Raw genomic sequence first — 25497 nt, 5'->3', positions numbered from 1 at the left:
ATACATGTATATGAATCTGTACATTTTTCTAATGATGTTATTTGTTTTCCTTTATTTGTCCAGACATTCATCACAACTTTTTTCAGTCTTCATATAAAAAAATATTTGGTTTTTCATATATCATATTAATTATTTTTATTTAAGACTTTGTTTAAAGACATAGCATATTGATTGCATATGTCCATCTATGCATACATATTTTTTAAGTGTGTTTTTTAAAAAAATATTTTACTTTTCAAAAGACTAAGCCTTGAACAGGCGTTTCATGTAATAGTAACCGTATAAACAATCTTTACTGAAAATAGTGCTTAATATCTAGTGGGTATTTGATAATATTTGTGTAATAAATGAGTGATGCCATGCCCAGTGCTTTATTCATTTAATATATAGACATATACATTGTATATATTTTTCTCCTTTTGCACCTCCCAGATTACTTGGTCTGCTATGGAATTTGTCATCCGTGTTGATGTTGGTGCAGATTTAAAAATGGATGCTATGGCAGTGTTGTTTGACCAAGATCCGCATTAAGGAAGGCATTTTATGCTGTGACCTAAGACACACATAGAAATGACATTTCCACGAAGGAGTACTTAGCCTAGTATGCTTAATGCACTTCCGATATTTTCTAATCTATTATATTTTACTTCTTTTTTTATTTTTTTTTCCTCTTCAATTGCTGATCTGGACCTTCTAAGTTGATTTCTTGAGTAACTGATGGGTTAAGGGGAAAACACTGTGCTAGAACAAACTATGCCCAAATATGTGGCCATGACGTATTACTACTGTATTTTGTGCAAGGTGAACCTCAGTGTTGGTAAGAACAAAGTCTTCATTATTTTAATAAAGAAAATCTAGTGTCACTAATTAGATTCTTTTTGGTTTGCTTTCCATTGAAGTTTAAAATTTGGTCTGATTCCTGGCGGGAACTCAGTTAATGTAAAAATAATAACCAAGTTTTTAACTAAATTATTAAAATTGTCAACTGATAATAAAAACAGACCACAGGGAAATATGGTTTATAAAGACATTCTTCATTTTCCTATAACAGCATAAACATATTATGCCATTGGGTTAAAGTGTATTAAAAAAAAGTTCTACCCTGAATTCTTAAAAAAAAAAAGTCAGAAGCTTTTGTGTATTGAAATGTGTGCTAATTTTCTAGGTATTACCCAGCAGATTAGTATTCACTCGTAAAAAATGATTATAGAAGAGTATTGTCAAATAGAAGGCAAGAAAATAATCTTATTTTTTAGTTACGAAAGACCTACATTTCCTTCCTTGATGTCATTACAGTGTGCAAAAAGGTTTGATGAACTGAGGAGCAGTGGCAGCTCACCTGTTGACAACCAATATAATCCCCTAATGGCTGCTGGAGAGAGTCCTGTGGAAACCTTAGCCACATATATCAAATCGTCACTTCTTGACATGCAGGGAGAATTTCAGGAAACTCCAGTTGGTCAAGATGCAGTTTCCAAAACAGGTAAGGTTTGAAAACAAAATATAGTGTTTATCCTTATGATAATTTTGCAACATACACATTTCAATCAACTTTATTTACTTAGAGGCTAATATAAACATTACTGAAAAAACCTATTAGTATTTGTATCTTCCTGAATTTTAGAAAATTATCTTTGCTATATTTGAAAAATGTTTTAGTATTACCATACAGGTCAAACTCTATTACCAAAAAAAGCTATTTACTATATCAAAATTTACTACTCCAGTCTGTTGGCCTAGTTATGTCATAATTTCAGAGATTTGTTGACCTATACCTTCTACTTAATTTTTTTTACTGAGGAAATGTTGCTTGTTCCTCATGTTATCTTTTTTTACAGCTATCTTTTATTGTAGTCAACAGTAGCTTCGAATACCACAGTGGCAGTGTAGAAAAGATCTTTTCTGCAATTATGTTAGAAATATTTACTGATTTTAGAAATCCTGAGTGTAGTAAATAATTTGAACCTCAGCAACAGCAAAGTACCGATATAAAAACTTGCTTCAGGAAGAGAGAACTATATTGTTGGCTTTTGAACATTTGATCCCTGCCCATTCACACCATATCATTTTTTAAATCTTCAGTGTAACATTAGCAATGTGTGATCCTATTTTTGTACTGTTTTTTCCATATACCTTTAGAAATATTAAGGGAAATGCCACCTAACAAAGTGCCATCTTTAGCCTTGGAAACCATGCATTTACAGTATAACCATTCAGTAAGTAAAAACCCTTTCTCAGCTAGAAACGCTAACCTCCCCCTTTGTTTTTGTATGTGTTTGTTTCTGTATTTAAGGAAGACATAGTATAGCTTCCACAAGGAATTGTTCTTCCGAAAGTGAAAATTGTACTACTCGTAATGGTGGAGAAAAGACTGAAGAATCTGAAGGGTAGGAGGCTGGTTCTTTGCTAGATAAGATTTAATATGAATATCAACTTTAAATTATAAAATATACGATTGGTGATTGTATACATCAGTTACCATAATTTAGGAATTTCACATTACACAATTGTTGAAACTGTTGGAATCAGAACAGTTCATGTGTTGAACTATAACAGTTGCTTGATAGCAAAACGTGGCTTATTCCTGTTATAATTAAATTGGACTACAGTTTTCCACATAAAAAATTCATTTTCATATTGTAAATATTAAGAATAGCCTCTACTAATATAAAACTTTGAAAAGCAAATTTTAAAACCCAAAGAAAAATCTCTGCCATTAATTCTCCAATTTTGGTAAAGAAACTAGATGTGTATTTTAGAACCATTGGAATATAATTCTGATTATGGAAACATTAAAAATTAGAATATACCTTTCAGTATATTGCAAGTTTTGATTGTTTTGTATATTTTACATAAAATAAATTAACATATATTTTAAGTATTCACCTTGATGAGTTTTGGCAAGTGGATACACCATGTAACCATCACACAAATGAAGATACAGAACATTTTCATCATATCTGAGAGTTCATTTCTGTATTTTCAGCTCTGATAGGTTTTTTTTTTCTTTTTTGTAACAGCTTTATTCATATATAATTCATATACCATAAAATTTACCCTTTTGAAATAGTTCTGGAGATGGATGGTGGTGATGATTGCATGACAGTGTGAATGTACTTAATGCCATTGGACTGTACACTTAAAAAGAGCTAATATGACAGATTATATGTTATGTGTATTTTACTACAATAAACAAAAATTTACCCTTTTGAAGTGTATAGTTCAGGGATTTTTAATTTACTCACATAGATTTTTAACTGATAGTTTTGTTTGTGTATCACAAAATTTATCAGATAATTTTCTTGCTGGGATTGTCTAGTATTTCATACTGTGGATCTAAAATCCATAGAAACATTATGCTTCATTATACAAGCATACCTTACCAGCACCTGTTTATATTTTGACCATAATTTCTTTGGAAGAACAATTTGTGAAGAGTTATTTAAATTCCTTTGACTTTGACAATAGTGTTGGTTAATAATCCTTTATCTGGGAGCCCAGTTTTGTTTCAAATAGGATTTTTTTGTATTAGAAAGTTATGAAGTTCCATTAAACACATTAAATTCATATTGTAGGACAGTGTGTCTCTTTTGATTTATTCTCTTTTGTAATGACATGAAAGTAGTTGTGGATCATGCTGATATTTCTTTTTGAGGTGATCTAATTTTCAAGGGAAAGTAAATTCAAGGACTATGTATTTTTTAAGCAGTCTTTCTGATGCATCATCTAAACTTATTCTTAAATTATTTTTAAAATATGTTAATAAACACATTGTAGTCTTAATTCTTTTAACTACATTTACTAATTTATATTTGATGAATGCATAGAAATAAACTTTCTTGCTGTTAAAAATAACTAAGTAGCCATGCTAATTTTTTGATTCTTCAATGAATGATTTTAAATGTTTTTCTTATTTATTAATAGTAATAAAATTTTAATATTTAATATTTATCTCCTCATACCCATAACCATGTAAAAGTACTGTTTTACGTTCCTCACAAGAATTAGAATGTGTTATTTAATTTTTGTGTGTATGAATTGGTATTTTAAAAACTTTGTTATTAACTTATAACTTGAAAACTAAACTTTAAACCATGTAAATTATGAGTCCTGTAATAAAAATATTTTTGTTTTTCTAAGTTCTTAAGTTATTAGGCTTAATACGCTTAACAGCTTAAGCTGTTAGGTCAGTAACCTAACTAAATTTAGTCAAAATCTAAGATATAGATCAGGTTAGCAAGATACTTTTATGAAAAATTCTGAATGTCAAACCCTTTCAAATTTATTTATGGTCAAAACTTCCAAAAACATCTTGTTCTTGTACTTCCAATAAATGTCAGTATTCTTGGCTCCTCTTCTAAAACTCTAATAATTTCATTTCTGTGTAACATTTTTTATGAAGGCCAAACATGGTGATCCATGTATGTGATGAAGCAAAAAACTTGAAAGAAGATTTTATTTGCCCACGAGATCTTTTGATAGCAGAAATGAAGTACTTTGCTGAATATTTATCTATGGATGCCCAGCGCTGGGAAGAGGTGGACATTTCAGTTCATTGTGACGTTCACATTTTCAACTGGTTGATAAGATATGTTAAAAGGAACACTAAGGAGAATAAAGATTGTGAGATGCCCACTTTAGGTAAAAGACCATCTATTGCTTATTTTGTAGTGAAATTTATGTGTCACCTGGTAGTTGCTTCACACCAAGCATGCAATGTGGAAAATTACTTGGACATTAGTATTTGTGCCTAGATTTAGTAATCACCTTTTAGGAAACTGATACCTCATCATTTTTAGTAGATTATAGTGAATGTATGGCAAGTGGACAGGTCTCTAGATCAGCAGTTCTCATTGTATGGTACATGGACCTCTGGAGTCCTGGAGATATTTTGTTGTTTTTTTTTATTTTGAGAAAGAGAGAGAGAGATAGAGAATGAGTGGGGGAGGTGCAGAGGAGGGGAGAGAGAGAAATTGAGAGAATCCTAAGCAGGCTTCATGCGCAGCGCAGAGCCCAATGTAGGTCTCAATCTCACAACCGTGAGATCATGACCTGAACCAAAATCAAGAGTCAGACACTCAACCAGCTGAGCCACCCAGGTGCCCCAGAGTCCTGGACATCTTTTAGAAGGTTCACCAAGTGAAGACAATATACATAATAATACTAATATCTTACGGTCTTCTTCTTTGTTGCCATTTGTTCACATGGTATAGAAGTAATGGAGGGCACACATCTGGGCAGGGGCACCAAACTGTACTAGTGGTCATCATATTCTTGAATAACATGTGCTCATAGTTAAAAAGATAAAAAAGAAAAGAATAAATTCAGTCTCACTTTAAGAATGTCCTTGATGAAACAGTAAAGATGAGTAATTTGATTAACCTTGACCCTTGAGCATGCATCTTTTCCATGTTCTGTGTGATAGCATGGGAGGTGCACTTCTGCACACTAGAGTGTGATGGTTGTCTAGAGGAAAAGCACTTGTGCAGTTGTTTGAGTTGCAAGCTAAACCAGCTGCTTTTTGAAAAAGAGAAAACCATTTTTACTTGAAAGATTGAGAGGCAAATTATGGTTATTCAGACTTAGGCAAGATATTTTCTTGAAAATGAATTAAGCTGATCAACTGAAGGGAAACAACTGACAGTATTTGTTGTCAATAATAAAATTCAAGGTTTCAAGTGAGAGAGTATGGAAAACTTGTATCTGCTTCCACATGCTTGACAGTTTCTCCATATTTAAAAGACTTTTCTGATGAGACTGGTGGTGATATTAACAAATGTGAGAGAGATATATATACATATATATATTAGAGAGTGTGTGTGAGGAAGTGGTAGTGGGGGGAGGGAGAGAGAGAGAATGAGAATCTTAAGTAGGCTCCATGTTCAGTGCAGAGCCCAACACAGGGCTCAATGTCATGACTCTGACATTATGACCTGAGCCAAAATCAGGAGTGAGACTCTCAACCGACTGAGCCACACAGGTGTCCTTTATATATATTGTACAATGAAATGTTTCAACATTTAGAAGATCTGCATAACTCAGTGAACCAATATTTTCCAAATGACAGTGCGTGATATTAAAACCATGCATGGGTTAAGCAAAGATCCATTCAAAGTGCAAGATAAATCATTTGACTTTGAGATAACAGAATAGGAAAAGTTCATTGATATGACTTCAGATTCCATAACACCTAACCTTTAAAAGAAACTATCAGTTGTTGAGTTTTGATGGAACATCAGAGAAGACTATCCACAAACTGAATGTAGAAACAGATATAGAATCCAGCTATCTTCTATTAAGTTGGATATCGAAGAAATTTGTAAAAAATGTCAGTGTTACTCTTCTTGCTAATTTGTATTTTGGAAAATACAGTTATTTTTCATAAAGATATGTTAGTATATAATGAGTTTATTCTTTTAAAAGGAATTAAATATTTTAAATTTTTCCTGTTTTAATTTATACTGATAGTTCTAACCCATCTCAACAAAAAAGGAGTCTTAAGATCAAAAGTTTGGGAACCAGGGATGCCTGGCTGGTTCAGTCATTGGAGCTTGCAACTCTTGGTCTCAGGGTTATGAGTTCAAGCTCCATGTTGGGTGTGGAGATTACTTAAAAATACAATCTTAAAAAAAGTAAAAGTTTGAGAACTGGTGTTCTAGATGAAAGGAAGAATAATGAGTAATCTTTAGTCGGGTATAGCATTGTATAGGAAATCACACTTGTAGTTTAATAAAGTCTGTGCCTTAGAATTTGCTATTTGTAGCAGTCCCAAAATATTTTTAAATTCTTATTAGTAAATAAATCTATAGGGATAGTATAAACATTTTCTGAAGAAACTTATTATTAATAGATTTTAAGGATCAAATTAATGAAAAGAGATTTTGGTGGTTCTTAAATAAAAATTACAAGCTTGCTAAATAAACATTTTCAGCCAGTTGGAGTCCAGAGATTCCAGATCACTCAGATATGGTTATGTATATGTGAAATAAAATTAAATTATGCAGGGAGAAAAAAAAATGTTTTATCCAGCATATTTATGCATATAGTCAAGGTAAAAGAAGTGGACCAAAACTAGTCACTCTGTAATCTTTGACCTTATATCAGTAGCTACAAACATAAACTTTTATAAAAGCAATCTTTATTCTAACCAGGAAAACCACCAGAATGCTTACTTAAATCTCTAATAATGCAAACAAGTGGTCTTAGCTGGAATGAGCTATATTACTCTTCCCTGAGGAATTTTTCATGAGGAATTTTTCACCAGTCCCCTTCACCATTTCTTTCTGTTTGAGAGCCTTTAACCTAGAATTATTGTTTAAACAAAGATTGGAATTGCTTATTTTAATCATTGCATAGTCCTTTATTTGGAAGGATTATCTCAGAACTATAATGGGAAAAATCACAATTTTTTTTCCTTAAATATACCTCACAGGAGATGACTTAGGTTTACCAAAATAGTAGTGTCAACCAGCATTCCCCTTTCTCTGGTTATGCCTCGCCTCAGTTTGCCTTTAGGAAGTAACTTTAGCGCTTCTGCAGTAGTAAATTTTATGTTACCTTTTAGAGTCTTTTAAATAAATAATTGTTCATGACAGGTATTGTACTGCCTTTGAAATAACTTGACTAATAACAAGTGCTTTCATTAATCATTTAAAAGATTTTCTCACTACGATTTTTTTTATGTGATAAATTAGAGTCTCAATTTTAATTATCTTTTTCTCTGATTTAGTTAAGCAGAAGTTTGCATGTGTCGTATCTTTAGCTGGAGTCTTTTTACTTAGATATAAATCTAATTCCCGGGCAGATTTACTATGTGCTTTCTCTATACCCCATATTTTAACATTGCATTTTCTTTCTTTCGTGTATCTAAGCCATATGACATAGTAATGTTACAATAAACTGCTCTTATAATGTAACATCCTCTTTTAAGGTGAGAAGGACCTTGTCCTGAGGAGATTGAGGTACAAATCAAAAGGAGAATTAAATTTTTTTCTTTTTTTTAGAGCCAGGAAATGTCATTTCAATTCTTATTTCTTCAGAGTTTCTGAAAATGGATTCATTGGTAAGTATTAATAAAAGATCCAAGTTCTTTTATTCACCTATGCTTAATTTAACATACAACTTGATTTTTCCTTCAAGTGCCTAGAAATTTCTAAGACATCTTACTAAAGTAGTTGTTAATTCAAGAGTGTGATTCTGTAACTGAAGTAATAGGAATTTGCTTCGCGGTGAGTTAAGCTAAGAGCCTGCATCAGGTAGAGTTGTCACACAAAGGAAACTATTTGCAGCAAATAAGGAGATCATGGGGAATAACTTCCAGAACTTTGACTCACCAAGGAGGGGTGAGCATTTTCTTTTATTTAGGGTTTAGGATGAACATTCATAAAGGGGAGCTCTGTCATACCAAGTTAAGGTATGACGTAGCACAGGCATCCTGTGCTATGTTAATGAAGCTTGTGCTCCACCTAGGATGGAAACTTCAATTTTATAATGAAACAGAGGTAACTGGAAGAGGGCAAGGTTCTATGGGTTTAAACTGGATGAGGTCTTGGGTTTGTTATCTTGGGTGAGGAGTGCAGGGCCTTGCTTACTTTGGAAACAGCGATGAGAGTTTTTACCACCACTTTGGTCAGGCTATTTCCAGGCCTGGTGGAGACTGTTAGTTTTTGTGTTCCCTTTATTCTCTTAAAATTCTTAACTGTTAAGGTCTTTGTATTTCTTTGTAATTCTGACACCTCCTAAAGGCACTTCTGTAAGAAGTGGTGCTTGGGCAAGTGGGGCACAGATCACAGAAAATATCTGGGGGCCTAAAATGACTTCTCTTGTGTCAGGAAAGCTTTGTCTCATCTTTCTTTTTCTAGGGATTCCTAACTCTTCTTACTTACAATTCCATTAGAATAAACTGCTCTTGTTCTGTTGGGAAGGGGTTAAACTAGCATGTATCATTTGTATATTACGTCTATACAGCAAACAATTTATCTTCAAGGAATAGCTTACTGGTGTATTAGATGAAACTAAGCAGAATTAGCTTTACTCCAAGATGGATTTTGCTGTAAAACCAAATTAAATGAAAATTAATTTGAATATATTTGTTCATTATTTAAGTAATTTCTTTAAGCATGTTTGGTTATTTGTGTCTTTCATTTACAAATCCGTGAATTAAAAACAAATACCCAAATACTAATATAATTGTATATGTATAAACCCAATGCTAATGTCTGTTGTTAAGGAGTAGTTGATAAAACAGAAAAGCACAGTATATACAAATACGTATCAGACTCTAACATTAAATATATTTGTTTCTTGGGGCGCCTGGGTGGCTCAGTCGGTTAAGCGTCCAATTTCAACTCAGGTCATGATCTCATAGTCCGTGAGTTCGAGCCCCACGTCAGGCCCTGTGCTGACAGCTCGGGAGCCTGGAGCCTGCTTCGGATTCTGTGTTTCCCTCTCTCTCTGCCCCTCCCCTACTCATGCTCTGTCTCTCTCACTCTCAAAAATGAATAAATGTTAAAAAAAAGTTTTTTAAATGTATTTGTTTCTTTTTATTTAATCAATTTCTTAATCATTCACATGTTTATATATGTTTGTGTTAGGGCAGAGTACTCCTTTGCTGTATTAACAGATGTGAAGTTTGTTTAAAATTTTTTTTTGGGGCGCCTGGGTGGCGCAGTCGGTTAAGCGTCCGACTTCAGCCAGGTCACGATGTCGCGGTCCGTGAGTTCGAGCCCCGCGTCAGGCTCTGGGCTGATGGCTCGGAGCCTGGAGCCTGTTTCAAATTCTGTGTCTCCCTCTCTCTCTGCCCCTCCCCCATTCATGCTCTGTCTCTCTCTGTCCCAAAAATAAATAAATGTTGAAAAAAAAAATTAAAAAAAAATAAAAAAAATAAAAATAAAAATTTTTTTTATGTTTATTCATTTCTGAGACAGAGACAGAGCATGAGCAGGGAAGGGGCAGAGAGAGAGGGAGACACAGAATCTGAAGCAGGCTCCAGACTCCGAGCTGTCAGCACAGAGACCAACGCGGGGCTCTAACTCACAGACCGTGAGATCATGACCTGAGCCAAAGTCGGTTGCTCAACCAACTGAGCCACCCAGGTGCCCCTGAAGTTTGTTTATTTGAGTGTTTAAGGTTTTGCTTAGTTCTCTGTATTCTTTCTATTCTTTAGTTGCTCCCTATATAGTTGCTGGTATTAATTGTTCCAGGGAAGGGTTATAGAAAAAAAGCAGAGATGGAAAGAATCCTTAATGTTTGAGTTTTGAAATCTAAGCCCTAAAGCATATTTTTTTTTCCCATAACAAAATATTTGGAAGAATACATGATTAGCCAGAGCTACTTTTCCCCAAACCCCAAAGCCACCTCAAAAAGTAAATAAATATACCTCAGGTTGGAGAAAGGGGAAGAAAGTCAGAAAGCAAGCACAACACAACTGAGAAAACCCTGAAGTGACTATATTTCTGCCACTCAGAAAGTAGAGGCTTAAAATTGCCACTAAGTCTAGTTTTAGGAAATTACATATCTTGTATACTTGAGTTTGTGGACTAAGATACATTCCTGCCACAATCATGAAAGATGCTCATTGCATTATTGTTTAAAGTGTGCCAGGAAAATTGAAGATTATTTTTCTAGCTTTGTATGGGTTTGTACAACTATGGCCTGCTGGCTCACTTTGGAACAGTGTAGATTAGCCCAGTATAGATTAACCTGAATGCAGTTAGTGCCTAATCCATGGATTGAGCTTTTAATGAATTTTATCTTTGAAAGGTATTGAAATGACATTGTCCTTCATGCTACTCTTTTCAACATTCATTTTCTATTCTTTTTTTCAGGTTGAGCAATGTATTCAGTATTGCCACAAGAATATGAATGCCATAGTTGCTACCCCATGCAACATGAACTGTATTAATGCAAATCTTCTCACACGTATAGCTGACCTGTTCACACATAATGAAGTTGATGATTTAAAGGACAAGAAAGATAAGTTTAGGAGGTAATTTTTTTAATTTAATTTTTAACCTAATGTTCCTGTTAGAAGAAATACATTTCTATTTCATTTTAGTGAAATACTCTATTTTTAGAATATATTTAGAAATATTTCTATTTTTTTAAAGTTTATTCATTTATTTTGAGAGAAGAAGAGAGAGAGCATGAGCAGGGGAGGGGCAGAGAGAGGGGGAAAGAGAGAATCCCAAGTAGGCTTTACACTGTCAGCGTGGAGTCCAACGTGGGGCTCAGTCCCATGAACTGCGAGATCATGACCTGAGCCAAAATCAGGAGTCAGCTGCTTGACTGAGCCACCCAATTGACCCTCTATTTTATTTTAAATGAAGTAAAATTTATCCAGAGCCAATGACTCTAGATAAAAATTAGTACTTATTTTTTACAATGTACATATGAGCATATCGTGTTAGTGAATTATGTTCAAAATGATTAAAACTGGCTTTATTATAAAGAGGAAGAGTAGTATGGGATAAGGTCGGCAGTTTAGGCGCTGTTTGAGTCACAGCAAAGATAGTATACTTTATTCTAAATGTGAATGGGAACAGAGGAGTGGCATGATCTGTTTTTGAAGAGACCATCCTGTTGCTCTGTGGAGAATAGACTATACGGATGTGAGAAATAAGGAGACTGATGAGGAGAGGCTAGTGTGATAATCTGGTGAGAGATGAAAGAGTTTGGACTAGAGTTGGAGCAGTGGAGCTGGAAAGAAGTAGATGGATGCAGAGTGTATTATTAGGAATATTGACAGATTGCAAATGGAATAATGTGGGAAAAGAGTGTATCCTAGGATAATTACTAGGTTGAGGTTTAAGGTTGAGCAACTAAGTAGATGGTAATACCATTAATAGAGGAGAGATTGGGGTAAGGGGTTCAAGAGGTGGATTTGGATCTTATTGAGATTACTTAATGTATTTAATACACTTTTTGGACATCCAGGCAAGATAGCAGAGGTAGGTGGATATATAAGTTTGAAGCTTAGGTCAGAGATCAGAGCTTAAAATAGAAATACAAGAGTAGGGGCGCCTGGGTGGTGCAGTCGGTTAAGCGTCCGACTTCAGCCAGGTCACGATTTCGCGGTCCGTGAGTTCGAGCCCCGCGTCGGGCTCTGGGCTGATGGCTCAGAGCCTGGAGCCTGTTTCCGATTCTGTATCTCCCTCTCTCTCTGCCCCTCCCCTGTTCATGCTCTGTCTCTCTCTGTCCCAAAAATAAATAAAAAACGTTGAAAAAAAAATTTTAAAAATTAAAAATAAAAAAAAAGAAATACAAGAGTAGATAGATTTGAAACCATGGAACTGGCTGAGGTTTCTTAGCAAGACCATTCTTTCTCCACTGAATTGCAGTGGCACATGTGTTTCCAAACTCTCCATTTTGTTCTGTTGATCTCTTCTTTTTTTTTAAATTGAAATACAGTTGACACATAATGTTACATTAGTTTCAGGTTATAACATAGTGATTTAAAAACTCTAATGCATTAAGCTGTGCTTACCACGAATGTAGCTACCATCTGTCACCTTACAATGCCAATACAATCCTATGACTTACTCATTTTGTAACTGGAAGCCTGTATTTCACCCTCTCCTTCACCCGTTTTGTCCATTCCCTTACCTCCCTCCCCTCCAGCAGTTTGTTTTTTGCATTTATAGGTATGATTCTGCTTTTTGTTTTTTCATTTATTCATTTGTTCTTTAGATTCCACATATAAGTGAAATCATATGGGATTTTTCTCTGACTTATTTCACTTAGCATTATACCCTCTAGGTCCATCCATGTTGTCACAAATGGCAAGATCTCATCCTTTTTATGGCCAAGTAATATTCCACTGTATATACACATATACCATATCTTTTTTATCCATTCATATATCGATGCACACTTGGATTGCTTCCATATGTTGGCTTTTGTAAATAATGCTATAATAAATATACAGGTACATATATGTTTTCAAATTAGTGTGTTTTTTTTTTTTCTTCAAGTAAATACCCAGTATTGGAATTACTGGACCATATGGTAGTTCTGTTTTCAGTCTTTTGAGGAACTCCCTTCTGTTTTCCATAGTGGTTGCACCAAGTTACATTCCCATCAACAGTGCACAAGGGTTCCTTTTTCTCCACATCCTTGCCATCACTTGTTATTTCTTGTCTTTTTATTCTAACCATTCTGACACATGTAAGATGATATCTCATTTTGGTTTGGATTCACATTTCCCCCTCATGATTAATGATGTTGACATCTTTTCATGTCTGTTGGCCATGTGTATGTCTATGTGTGTGTGTCTATTTACTTTTCCAATCATTTTTTAATTGGATTGTTTTTTGGGGTGTTGAGTTGTATAAGTTTTTTATATATTTTGGATATTAACCTCTTATTGGATGTATCATTTCAAATATCTTCTCCCATTCAATAGGTTGCCTTTTTGTTTTGTTGATGATCTCCTTTGCCATGCAAAAGTTTATTTTGGTGTAGTCACGATAGTTTATTTTTGCTTTTGTTTTCCTTGCCTAAGGAGACATATCTAGAAAAAAGTTGGAAAAGTCAATGTCAAAGAAATTGACTGTGCTTTCTTCTATGAATTTTATGGTGTCAAGTCTCTAGCTTAGGTTTTTAATCTGTTTTGAGGGGTTTTTTTTGTGTATGGTGTGAGAAAGTGATCCGATTTCATTACTTTGCATGTAGCTGTCTAGTCTCATTGATTTTTTTGTCTGTATTGGTATCAGTAGACCACTGCCTTAATTACAGTGGCTTTATAATATTTTTTGCTATGTAGTAATCTAAATTCTCCAGCTTAGCCTTTTTTCAAGATTGCCATTTTGGCCATGTTAAGTCCTTTCCATTTTTGCATAATTTATATGGAATCAGCCTGCTCATTTTCTCTTTCTGTCTCTCTCTCATAGACACACACACACACACACACACACACACACACACACACACACTTGCTGGAATTTGATGTTAACATTGATTATATTTGAAAAGATTTGAGATCTCAATTGTACTGGCTCTTTCAGTCCATGAACATGGTATAACCCTCCATTTATCTTAGCAATGTTTTATAGTTTTCAGTGTAGAGATACTTTTCTTTCTTTTTTTTTTTTTAATTCCTAGGTAAAAATTTTTTGGTGCTATTTTAAATGCTATTTATTCATTTAATTTTCCAATTGTTAGCAAGAGAATATTGATAAAGACTATCCAATATTTAGAGGTTCAACAGAGGAGTGGCCATTTAGTGGCCTGAGAAGGAGGAGCCAGTGAGTCAAAGGGAAGATAAAAGGAAAGATAGTTTCAAAAGTGGGGAAGTGATTGGGGCGCTGGCTGGCTCAGTCAATAGAGCATGCAACTCTTGATCTCAGGGTTGTGAGTTCAAGCCCTACACTGGGTACAGAGATTATTTAAAAATAAAATCTTAAAAAAAAAGAAGTAGGGAAGTGATTAAGTGATCAAATGTGTAGAATGCAGCTACCATGTAGAGTAAAATGAGGACAGAAATATGACCAATTAGATTTAGACAAACTTTTTTCCCAATGTTTTGCTCTAAATGAATACTAAAAATTTTAGCAGTTAGCCATTAGGGATAGGTAGGCCCAGGAGACCATTTTTTTTTAAGGTAGATACTAGATAATGTTTATATGCTAATCAAAATGATTCATTCCAGAGGGGGAAATCGCTAATGCAGGGGATTATACAAAAGTTTAGTCCTTAGGGGGGATGAGACAGAGGGCAATTATCTGAGAGCTAAATACTTAAAAATGGGATTAATATCCTAAATCCAGACCTAGCCTCAGGACATACACTTCGAATTAATGACATAAGACTTAAAGTTTGCTTATAGTATGTATAATCAATAAGTTTTTGTTAATATATATCAATTGCTTAATGTTATATCTGGCACTCTTTAAAAACACTATTCATTTAACGCTCATAAAACCTTGTGAATTTGGGATTATTAATCCCATTTTATTTTATTTTATTTTTTAATCTTTATTTATTTTTGAGAGAGAGAGACAGAGTGTGAGTGGGGGAGGAACTGAGAGAGGGAGATGCAGAATCCAAAGCAGGCTCCAGGCTCTGAGCTATCAGCATAGAGGCTGATACAGGGCTTGAACTCACGAACCACGAGATCATGACCTGAGCTGAAGTTGGACACTTAACCTGAGCCACCCAGGCACCCCATATTAACCCCATTTTATAGATGAGAAAACAACGTTCAAATATGCCAAGTTATTATTGGTAGACCCAGGATTCTTAAGTTTTCAAGTTCCTCAATCTTGAATATTTTTACCAAATATTCTTGTGAAAATACATTCTTTTTTTTTTTATGTTTATTTATTTTTGAGAGAGAGAGTGTGCGCAAAAGTGGGGAAGGGACAGAGAGGGGAGGAAACACAGAGCTGTCAGCGCAGAGCCCAACCCAGAACTCAGACCCACGAAGTGTGAGATCATGACCTAAGCTGAAGTCAGACATATAACCAGTTGAGCCATTCAGGCGCCCCTGAAAATACATTCTTAATTAAGCAGTTCTCATTAATAGGTTTATTTACTTAGAACACTATAAATATATCGTAAATCCCCGGAGTGGCTCTCTAAGGATTTATTAATTTTATTTTCTACATATGCAGGTAGATCAGTATTTATTTTCATCACTATCAAGTAATTTTCATAATGTAAACATAGAAAATTAATTTGTCCGTCATTTGTTGTTAATAGTAAACTTTTTTGTAAGAAGATTGAAAGACTTTTTGATCCTGAGTACTTGAACCCAGATTCTCGGAATAATGCAGCGACATTATACAGGTATGGTGATGTGTTTTTCCTTGATATTCTGTACAGTGCAGCTAAATTCTTTAATTTTACTATATTTAAAATTTTTCTCCTTGGATATTTTTGTATGTTCTTTGTGTTATAGATGCTGTTTGTGTAAGAAACTTTTAACGAAAGAAACAGAAAGAAGAATTCCTTGCATTCCTGGAAAAATCAATGTGGATCAACATGGAAATATTATCTACATTCACATAAGGTGCAGTAACAATAAAATATAGCTTTTAAATGTGAATTACTAGTGTTTGTCTAAAAACATTAACTAGTATTATAAGGCATAGGATAACATTTTTCTCTGAATGTAATCCAACTTTGACTTAGAAAGATGCTACTTTCGGGGTGCCTTGGTGGCTCAGTTGGTTAAGCATCCAACTTTGGCTCAGGTCATGATCTCACGATTCGTGAATTTGAACCCCACATTGGGCTGTGTGCTGACAGCTCAGAGCCTGGATCCTGCTTCAAATTGTGTCTCTCTGTCCCTCCCCTGCTTGCACTCTGTCTCTGTCTATCAAAAATACATAAACATTTGGGGCGCCTGGGTGGCTCAGTCGGTTCAGTGTCCGACTTCAACTCAGGTCGTGATCTCACAGTTCATGAGTTGGAGCCCCATGTCGGGCTCTGTGCTGACAGCTCAGAGCCTGGAGCCTGCTTCCGATTCTGTGTCTCCCTCTCTGTCTGCCCCTCCCCTGTTCATGCTCTGTCTCTCAAAAAGTGAGTAAATGTTAACAACAAAAAAAAAAATACATAAACATTTTTTAAAAATTTAAAAAAAGATGCTACTTTCAAAACAAAGTTTTGCAAAAGTTTTATTTTATTTACTAAGTAAATTTCATGATTTTTTAAACTTTAAAATAGTAAAAATTATTCCACATTAATCTTGAAAGATATTCTGGTCACTGTCATTAAAAATTATTTCCCTAACAGATTTTATTTATACAAATGTTATATTGATTTTGACAGAGAACCAAATTTACTTTCAGGTAAATTTTGGTGAATGAGGAAATTGTCTTTAAAATTGAATTTTCCATAATCTATTTATTCTTCATACTTTGTCAGTATTTCATTAGTTACATAGTCTTTTCTTATTCCCCTTTAGGTTCAAAACTAGTTCTCATTATCAGTTGGGGGGAGAGTGTTGCAAATTGGTATAATATCTCAGAAAAGCAAAAATTCTGAAATGTATGTATTTTCTAAAAATATCTTCCTGCTAGGAATTTCTCCAAAGAGGTAATGTTAGATTTGTGAAAGCACTCAACAAGAACATTTATCGCTATATTGTTTAAATAGAAAAAAAGGGAAACATCCAAATGATTAAGTGAATTAAAATATATCCATGTAGTAGTATATCTATATGTAACATATCTAATCCAATCTCAATGTGCAACCTTTGAGAATAATGTTGTAAAAGAATGTGTACTTACGTAGCAAGTTGTTAGTCGTGAATTAAGTGGGAGGAAGAAAGTTCATACAACTAGAAACATTTCGCCAAAGTGTAAACTGTGGTGTTACCTTTAAGTAATAATATTATGGATGCTTTTAATTTTGTTTGTTTTTTTCTTCTATGATAAAAATGTATAGCATTTTGTTCACTATAAATGTTAAATTGCATATTTTAAACATTAAAACAAATATAAATAAACACATGTGACCCTAGTATTAATAGCATAGTCATGTTTATTTTATTTTTATTTTTTTAAGTTTATTTTTTTAGTAATTTCTACACCCAACATAGGGCTTGAACTCATGGCCCTGAGATGAAGAGTTCCATGCACCTCCAACTGAGCCAGACAGGCACCCTTTACAGTCATCTTTAAAATGTTTCTTTTTTTTTTTTTAATTTTTTTTTCAACGTTTTTTATTTATTTTTGGACAGAGAGACACAGAGCATGAATGGGGGATGGGCAGAGAGAGAGGGAGACACAGAATCGGAAACAGGCTCCAGGCTCCGAGCCATCAGCCCAGAGCCCAACGCGGGGCTCGAACTCACGGACCGTGAGATCGTGACCTGGCTGAAGTCGGACGCTTAACCGACTGCGCCACCCAGGCGCCCCTAAAATGTTTCATTTTTGTCTTCATATGATAATCAGGGAAATCTTCATTAGTTATTGTAAGCACCTAGGATGTTATACTTCTTTGTCTTAAGACTTGATTTCACCTTTTGGAAAGCACTTTCATTCTGACAGCAATAACTATTAATACTATTTGAAAAAAATTGATATTGACTTCAACATCCATTTTTGATTTATTTAAAGCATTTCCGTGCAAGTTAGCTGTTGATATTTTTTCAGTTGTCTTTAATTAAAACAGATGTGCCTATGTAATTTGTAATAACATCATGACATCTTGTTATTTGTTGAACTAAGGACAAAAATAGCAAAAGTTCAAAAGATTAAGGGATTTGGGAAAAATAGGAACATGAGTTACATATGGACATAGCCAATAGGGTTTTAAGCCTTTGCTATTTTTTAAGTTTATAACTTAAAAATGTATGTTACTAAGACCTGATTATATATTACTATATTATTGAATTATTGGAGAATTCCTTTTGAAAATAATATAAATAATATATTAATGAAATGTTTAGAATCACCAATAATTAATAACAACTTATTCTATAATATGTACAATTAGAATAAAGGTTCTATTTAGCAACATGTGCCTAAGTCTCAACTGTTAGTCTGCTCAAACTACATTTAACATAGCTTAGCAAAATAATTTGTATAGTTTAGCAAAATAATTTGGCGTTCAATCTTTTATATCTTTTTCTTGTGTCCACAGAAAAAGAGAATAAACAAACTCCAAATGAAATTTTATCTACTGTCAGTATAGTCCATCCCACAACCAACATTTGGGGAATGTTACTGGAAATAAGCCACAAATTTGAAAACATGTACTGAAAACAAATTGTTTATATTACTTGCTTGTAAAATAAGATAATAATTGAGGCTCTTTTCCCCAGGGATAAGACTTGGGATGTTCATGAGTATTTGAATAGTCTTTTTGAAGAATTAAAATCTTGGAGAGATGTATATTGGCGCTTGTGGGGAACAGTCAACTGGCTAACTTGTTCAAGATGTTATCAGGTGAGGTTTTTTGTTGTTTTTTTTTTTCTTTTTAATATCTTGTTCTGTAAATATTCATAGCAGGCTCTCCCTTTTTTTTTTTTTTTTTTTAAAGATTTTGTTTGTAAGTAATCTCTACATCCAACATGGGGCTTGAATTCACAACCCCAGGATCAGGCATTGCATACTTTACTGACTGAGCCAACCAGGCACCCCGCATAGTAGGCTCTTTTAATACAGGATGTTTAACTAGTAGTATGTTTGGATGTGTTTTGACAATATCTGACATCTTTTTAAAGAAACTAGTGGCAAAAACGGTAACACTATTAAACATTCCTTCCATCTGGTTTCATCTCTCTTACTGTGTATCGTTGTCTTCCTTTTTACTTTCATTGCTGAAACAATCAACACCTTGCCTAATTTTTAGAAAACCAACAGGTTTTAAGTGACCTAATCTGTTTTTTCAGTGGGAAAAAAAACCAACAAAATCCTTACTACCTTTAGTTATTTTAAGCCAGACTTTCTCTGTTAGCCCATTAATTTCTTAAAAAATTCAGAAACACTTTGTAGATATGGTACTATTGATATGTGCTCTTTTTATTGTAGCTTATTGTAGTTGTGTTCCCAAAAAGGTTAAAAGATTTTGTTCATTTTTTAAAAATAAATGAAGTCTGTAATAAAACCACAAGAAGCTTACTATATGAAGGTACCTGTAATAAATAATTTTATAAAATAAATAGATTTTAATAGGTCACAGTCATTCCTAATTAGTGTTAGGTATAAATCTAGAGTGTTCTACATAAAATTTTTTACAAATCCCTAATATCTCCTTTCCTCACTAATTTTCCTCTCTCACTTGAGTAATGATTTTTGGTAGATAGAAAGAAGAGCAGCTTATCAGAACCATCAGAGTGAGTTTTTTCAAACTGTGTAAGTTTCCACCCAGTGAACTCTAGTCCCCACAATTTTTTAATTGGATTTTTTTTAAGAGACAGCATGAGAAAAGGGGGAGGGGCAGAGGAAGAGGAAGAGAGAATCCTGAACAGGGATCAACCTCAATATCATGACCTGAGCCAAAATCAAGAGTTGGATGCTTAACCAACTGAGCCAACCAGGCGCCCCATAATAAATATTAAATATTATAACTCACTCTTCAATATGCTATAAAAAAGTGAAAAAAATCCCTCACATTTTCTGTGTTCTAAATGCTAAATAAGTTAGGTTTTAGAAGCCTGATAGCCTTTGATTATTAGTGATACTCCATTGTAGTGAAGACTACTACATACACCAGCCTGACAGTAAATAGTGCTGGTGAGGGTGTGGAGCAACTAGAACTCTTATACATAGCTGGTAGGAATGCAAAATGACTCAAGGACTTTGGGAAACTGTTAGGCATGGTAAATGTTAAACTTACATTAGCCACACAATCCAGCAATCCTACTTGTAGGTAATTACCCAAGAGAAATAAAAACCTATGTTCACATGAAAACCTGTATGGAAATGTTTATTATGGTGGCTTTTTTTTTCATAATGGACCCAAAGTAGGACACTATAAAGTCCTTCATGGGTGGGTGGATAAACATACTGTGATGCATTTATACATCACTAAAAAGGAATAAACTGACACATAAAACAGTGTGCATAAATTTCAAATCCATTTTCTAAGTAAAAGAAGCCAGACTCAAAAAGCTAAATACAGTATGATTCTAGTTACATGACATTCCGGAAGAGCCAAAACTATAGAAACAGTAAACAGATTAGTGTTGTGTGAGGCTAGGGTGGAAGAAGGAACTCAAAAGGGGCCTAGGGGAGTTTCTAGGCTGATGGAAGTGGCTTAGGCTTTGACTGTGGTGGTAGTTATGTGACTAAATGCATTTGTCACACCTCATAAAAAGGATGAAGTTTGCTGTATAAGGATAAATTTTACTATATGAATATTACACTTCAATAAATCCAATTAGGGGTGCCTGGGTGGTTCAGTCAGTTAAGTGTCCGACTCTTGATTTTGGCTCAGGTCGCAATCTCAGGGTCTTTAGATCAAGCCCTGCGTCAGGCTGTGGGCTGTGATGGAGCCTGCTTGGTATTCTCTCTCTCAAAATAAATAAATAAACACTTAAAAATATATATATATATTACGGAGAGTTTATAAACCCATAAAATAGTTCATATGTAAAATATTTTGTGTATGTGCACCCTATAGCTTTAATCAGACTCCATATTTTTAAATTAAAAACCATTTGAAAATCATAACGGGAACTAACAGCAAAGACTTTTGAATATAGACTGATGAAGTTTTGGGGTGATGGTGGGGATCATGGGGCTTGGAGCTGATGGCCAAGAAAGAATTCTTGAAGATGTCTTTGGTGCAAAAAAGGTGACTTTATTAAAGCACAGGGACAGGACCCATGGGCAGGAAGAGCTGCATTGGGGTTGTGTAGAATGGCTGGTTATATACCATGGACTTGGGATAGGTAAAGTCAAAGAGAAGTTTCCAAAGAGACTTTCATATGCTAAAGACTTACTGGAGACCTAACTATTGTCAAGCTAAGGTTGTTTTTCCCTCTAGCAAAGCGTTAACATTAAGACAGTAGGGGAGTTCCTGGACTTTAGGCTGTTGAGGAGATTGCCTTTTTCTTGTGAACTGATGGAGACTCTTATTAGTTTAACCATTTGGAGGCTTTGTTTTTTTTTTCCTTTCCTGTTTTTGGAAGTGTCCAGGAGATATCATACATGGCCCACCTTGAGGGAGTGTGCTGTTAGCCTGTACTTTGTTGTCAGCTTGCCCTGTGCTCCCTTATCATAGACTATCTTTTACTGCTCTTAGGTTCAACATCAGTGCTTAAAATTGTTAATTTTTAGATTTTCTTTAAATTATTTTACGAACTTAAAACACATCTGAAAACTATTAATTTTATAATTAAACCTTGGTCAGTTTTTGACCAGTGATTCAGAATTGTTCCATAGTTTTCACTAATATTGGTGCTAAATATTTATCTTAAAAAATATGTCTAGGAATAATCAAGTGAGGCAAATTTTATTTCATTTTTTTCCTTGGAAAACTTTTTATGTGATTAGCCATTTATAAAATTAGATGTACATCGAGATCAACTTAATGCACCTGAATTTTGAATAAAGTATTTTTATTCTTGCTTTTTAATAGCTTTACTGAGGTATAATTACCTGCCATAAAATTAATTCATTTTAAATGTACAATTCAATGATTTTTAGTAAATTTACAGAGTTGTGTAACCATTACCACCATCCAATTTTAGTACATTTCCGTCATTCCAAAAAGGTCCCTTGTGTCCATTTGCTGCCATTTCCCAGTCTATCTCCAACCCTAGGCAACATCTAATCTACTTTGTATCTCTAAAGATTTGTTTTTCTGTACATATTATGTAAATGGAATATACATTATGTGTCTTAAGTATAAATTTTTTGAGATGTATAATTTCATTGTGGGAGTAATCATTGCTTTTATATATTTCTTTTTTCAGGCTTTTCTCTGTATAGAATTTTCACATTGTCAGTATCACTCAGAAACAGTGGTTTATCCAACTGCAGCAAGTTCACTGAGTACTGTTGGCACTGGTATTTATCCCTGTTGTAACCAAAAGGTTCTTCGGTTTGATCCCACTCAGCTAACAAAGGTAAATTTTGTTTTTTGTTATTTTGGGGTTTTTTAGATTTTATCTATTTATTTATTTATTTTAATTTTTAAGTTTATTTATTTATTTTGAGAGAGAGGGATGGAGAGAGTGCGTGGGAGGAGCAGGGAGAGAGGGAGAGAGAATCCCAAGCAGGCTCTGCGCTATCAGCCCAGAGCCTGATACAGGGCTTGAACCCATGAACTGAGATCATGACCCAAAAGTGTAGTATAAAGTACAAAGTTATAAAGGTGATACATTCCTGTAGGAAAGACTTTAAAGAATACAAAAAATAAGTATAGTAAAAAGTAGGAGACCCTCTTTACACCACTCCCTTGTTCTGCATCTTGTCTTAGAGGTAACCAGTTAATAGTTTCCTTTCAGACATTTTATACATTTCAGACACAAATTATATGCAATGTTTTAGTATTGGAAATCTGATCATACTATTCATACTATTCTACCCTTTTAGATCAACAGTATACTTAGGTTATCTTTCATTTTCTTTTACTGCAGTTTAATATCCTAAGCCGTGCATATATCACAATTTATTTAACCATCCTCCTGTCAATCAACATTTAGATTATTTCCAGATTGATGGTATTACAGTGTTGTAATGAACATCCTTGCACATATATCTTGGTACAATATGTGAGTGTTGCTGTAGGTTAGAGTCCTTGATCCGTAACACTTTTGAAAAGGTTATATAATTAGATTTCATAAATGGGGGGGAAAGAATCTAAAGCTCTTCCTCCTCCTTCTCTTCCTCATCCATACAGCAGTTATTTATAAAGCACCAAAGCTGTTTCACACACCGTGCAAGTCAGAGAATAATCTAATTTCTGTAAAATTAGATTGTTTCCGCTTTCGTGGAGCTTTTAGTTCATACAGTACTATCAAAAGGAAAAAAAAAAGCATGCAAGGAAATGTTTGAAGAAGTACACAGGGCCGTAAATATCTATAATAGGCTGGTCTGATGTGGGCATTCAAGTCAAGGAGTTGGCATTCAGTTGAGATCTGAAGAATGGATAGGAGTATATGAGGCAAAGAGGAAAAGAAAGAGCATTCTAATCTGAATACCAAAGCCAAAAGGAACACAGTGAATGAGAGAGACTGAAAGAAACTGCCTTTTGTAGAAAACATATAGTTTGAGAAAAAGTTGGCAGGGTGTAAATAGGCCCTGCAGGGCCAGGACCTTGTAGGCCATGTTACAGTTTTTTCTTTATTTTGTATTTTGAAAATCACTTACAGTGTGGATGGAGAGTGGCTTGGGAATAGTAAGTGCAGTCAGGTACAAGAGGAAGTTACCGTGGTAGTCTTAGAGAGAGATGATAGTTTGGCCTAGGGTCGTAGAGATGAATTCAGTATTTAGGAAGTAAAACTGAAATGGCCTGGTGGATTATACCACAGAGGAAGAAGGAGTCGAGGATAACTCAGTTTCTTGCTTGTGCTCCTGGGTGGTGGTAGTGCTGTCTACTGACGAGGAAACAAGAAGGGAATCTGGTTTGGAGAGAAGCTCATGAGTTCTGCTTTGGACAGTCTGAGATTGAGGTGTCTAACAAAGAGTGTTAGATGCATGGGTCTTAGGGCTCAGAGAATTGGCTACCTGGAGGTGATAATTTTAAGTCTCTTTGCAAATAAGTAAGAATTGAAACCAGCAGGTATGGATAAGCATAAGAAGAGCAGATAGCCTAAGGCAGAGCCCAGAGAAACTCCCAGAGTTTAATGGCTGGATAGAGAAGTGTGAGCCTGCAAACGAAAGTGATCAGGAGCAGCTGGAATAATAGGAGGAAAACCAAGGAGGTTGTCGTGAAAGTCAAGGGAGTAGTATTTAAAGAAAGAAAAAGTGGACCAGGATGCCAAATACTGCCAAATACTGATAGAATGATGAAAGATATGTGTCCTTTGGCTTTGGTAACCTGGAATTCATAAGTGTGACAATCTGTTTTGTCAAAGTGCTAGATCCCAAAGCCAGATTGGTAAGGGTTGCAGAGTGAGTGAGTGGAAGAAGAACAAATGTGCACAATGTGAATAGCAACTCTTTTGGGAAATTTGAAAAAGGTAGAAAGTAAGTCAGTATTATGTTATAGATATTTGTTTATTGTTTCTGCTTTATTTTGTTTTGATAGGAGAGACCTTTTTATTTTTTAATTTTTATTTATTTATTTTTTTAAACGTTTATTTCTGAGAGAGAGAGACAGAGCATGAATGGGGGAGGGGCAGAGAGAGAGAGGGAGACACAGAATCTGAAGCAGGCTCCAGGCTCTGAGCCATCAGCCCAGAGCCCGATGCGGGGCTTGAACTCACAGACTGTGAGATCGTGACTTGAGCTGAAGTCGGACGCTTAACTGACTGAGCCACCCAGGTGCCCCAGGAGACACCTTTTTAAAAGGCAGTGGGAAGGATCCAGTTGAGGAAGAGAGGTTGGTAAGTATAAGGCCATGAGGACACAGGGTAGGGTGGGATCATAAGCACATGTGGCAATCTCAATTTAGACAGGAGGAAGGGCAGTTCCTCTGTTGTAACAGTAGAGTAGAATGGTTGCAGATATTAGTAAAATTGTGTTTTTGTCATTTAGATAAATTTTTCCAATCTAATGCCTTTCCTGTTCTCTATCTAGTAGGGGGTAAAGCCATCTGCTAATAATAAGGGAAAAGGGAAGGTTTGAAGTAGTCTTTTTGGAAAACATGAGAGTGAATTTTCCAGAGAAAGGTTGTAGGTTAGTAAGCAGTTTGAGAGCCCATGGGAGATTGGTAATCATAAATTTACAATGAAACCCAACATGTCTTTTATGTCACTCTCTCTAGCACCCCTAAGCTGGTTGAGTGCAAACATGGACAAAATGGGTAGTTGAGTTCGTCCAGAATTGGGGTTTTGCCGGATGGGTATGATTAGATTTACTGCCAAGGAATTTGGGTTATTGGCAAATTTAAGCTCAGTGGCAAATTTAAATTTAACAGGAGATTAGATACAACTGG

At 34.8% G+C, this 25497-nt stretch overlaps 1 protein-coding gene across 6 annotated transcripts in view; it reads left to right on the top strand.

Moving 5' to 3' along the window:
* SANBR (SANT and BTB domain regulator of CSR) overlaps nucleotides 1-25497 on the top strand; it is a 64461-nt gene that overhangs the window by 11983 nt on the left and 26981 nt on the right. For 4 of the 6 annotated variants that reach the window (XR_005784177.1, XM_040453640.1, XM_040453641.1 and 1 more), the window contains exons 3-11: nucleotides 1297-1483; nucleotides 2294-2387; nucleotides 4403-4641; nucleotides 8004-8062; nucleotides 10827-10987; nucleotides 15700-15786; nucleotides 15899-16009; nucleotides 18770-18893; nucleotides 22370-22522. Coding sequence is in view for 5 of the 6 variants with exons in the window: in XM_040453640.1 (XP_040309574.1) it covers nucleotides 1297-1483; nucleotides 2294-2387; nucleotides 4403-4641; nucleotides 8004-8062; nucleotides 10827-10987; nucleotides 15700-15786; nucleotides 15899-16009; nucleotides 18770-18893; nucleotides 22370-22522 (1215 nt within the window). In the remaining variant the exon portion in view is untranslated. Of the gene's footprint in view, nucleotides 1-1296; nucleotides 1484-2139; nucleotides 2217-2293; nucleotides 2388-4402; nucleotides 4642-8003; nucleotides 8063-10826; nucleotides 10988-15699; nucleotides 15787-15898; nucleotides 16010-18769; nucleotides 18894-22369; nucleotides 22523-25497 lie in introns of those variants that run through there. The other 2 variants (XM_040453644.1, XM_040453643.1) reach the window with 2 other exon arrangements.

Source organism: Herpailurus yagouaroundi, unplaced genomic scaffold (assembly GCF_014898765.1).
Source record: "Herpailurus yagouaroundi ecotype Mexico unplaced genomic scaffold, PumYag 210, whole genome shotgun sequence".
NCBI classification, from domain to species: Eukaryota; Metazoa; Chordata; class Mammalia; order Carnivora; family Felidae; genus Herpailurus; species Herpailurus yagouaroundi.
Note: the sequence above shows the minus strand (reverse complement) of the source record. Positions and strands in the feature narration are given on the sequence as shown.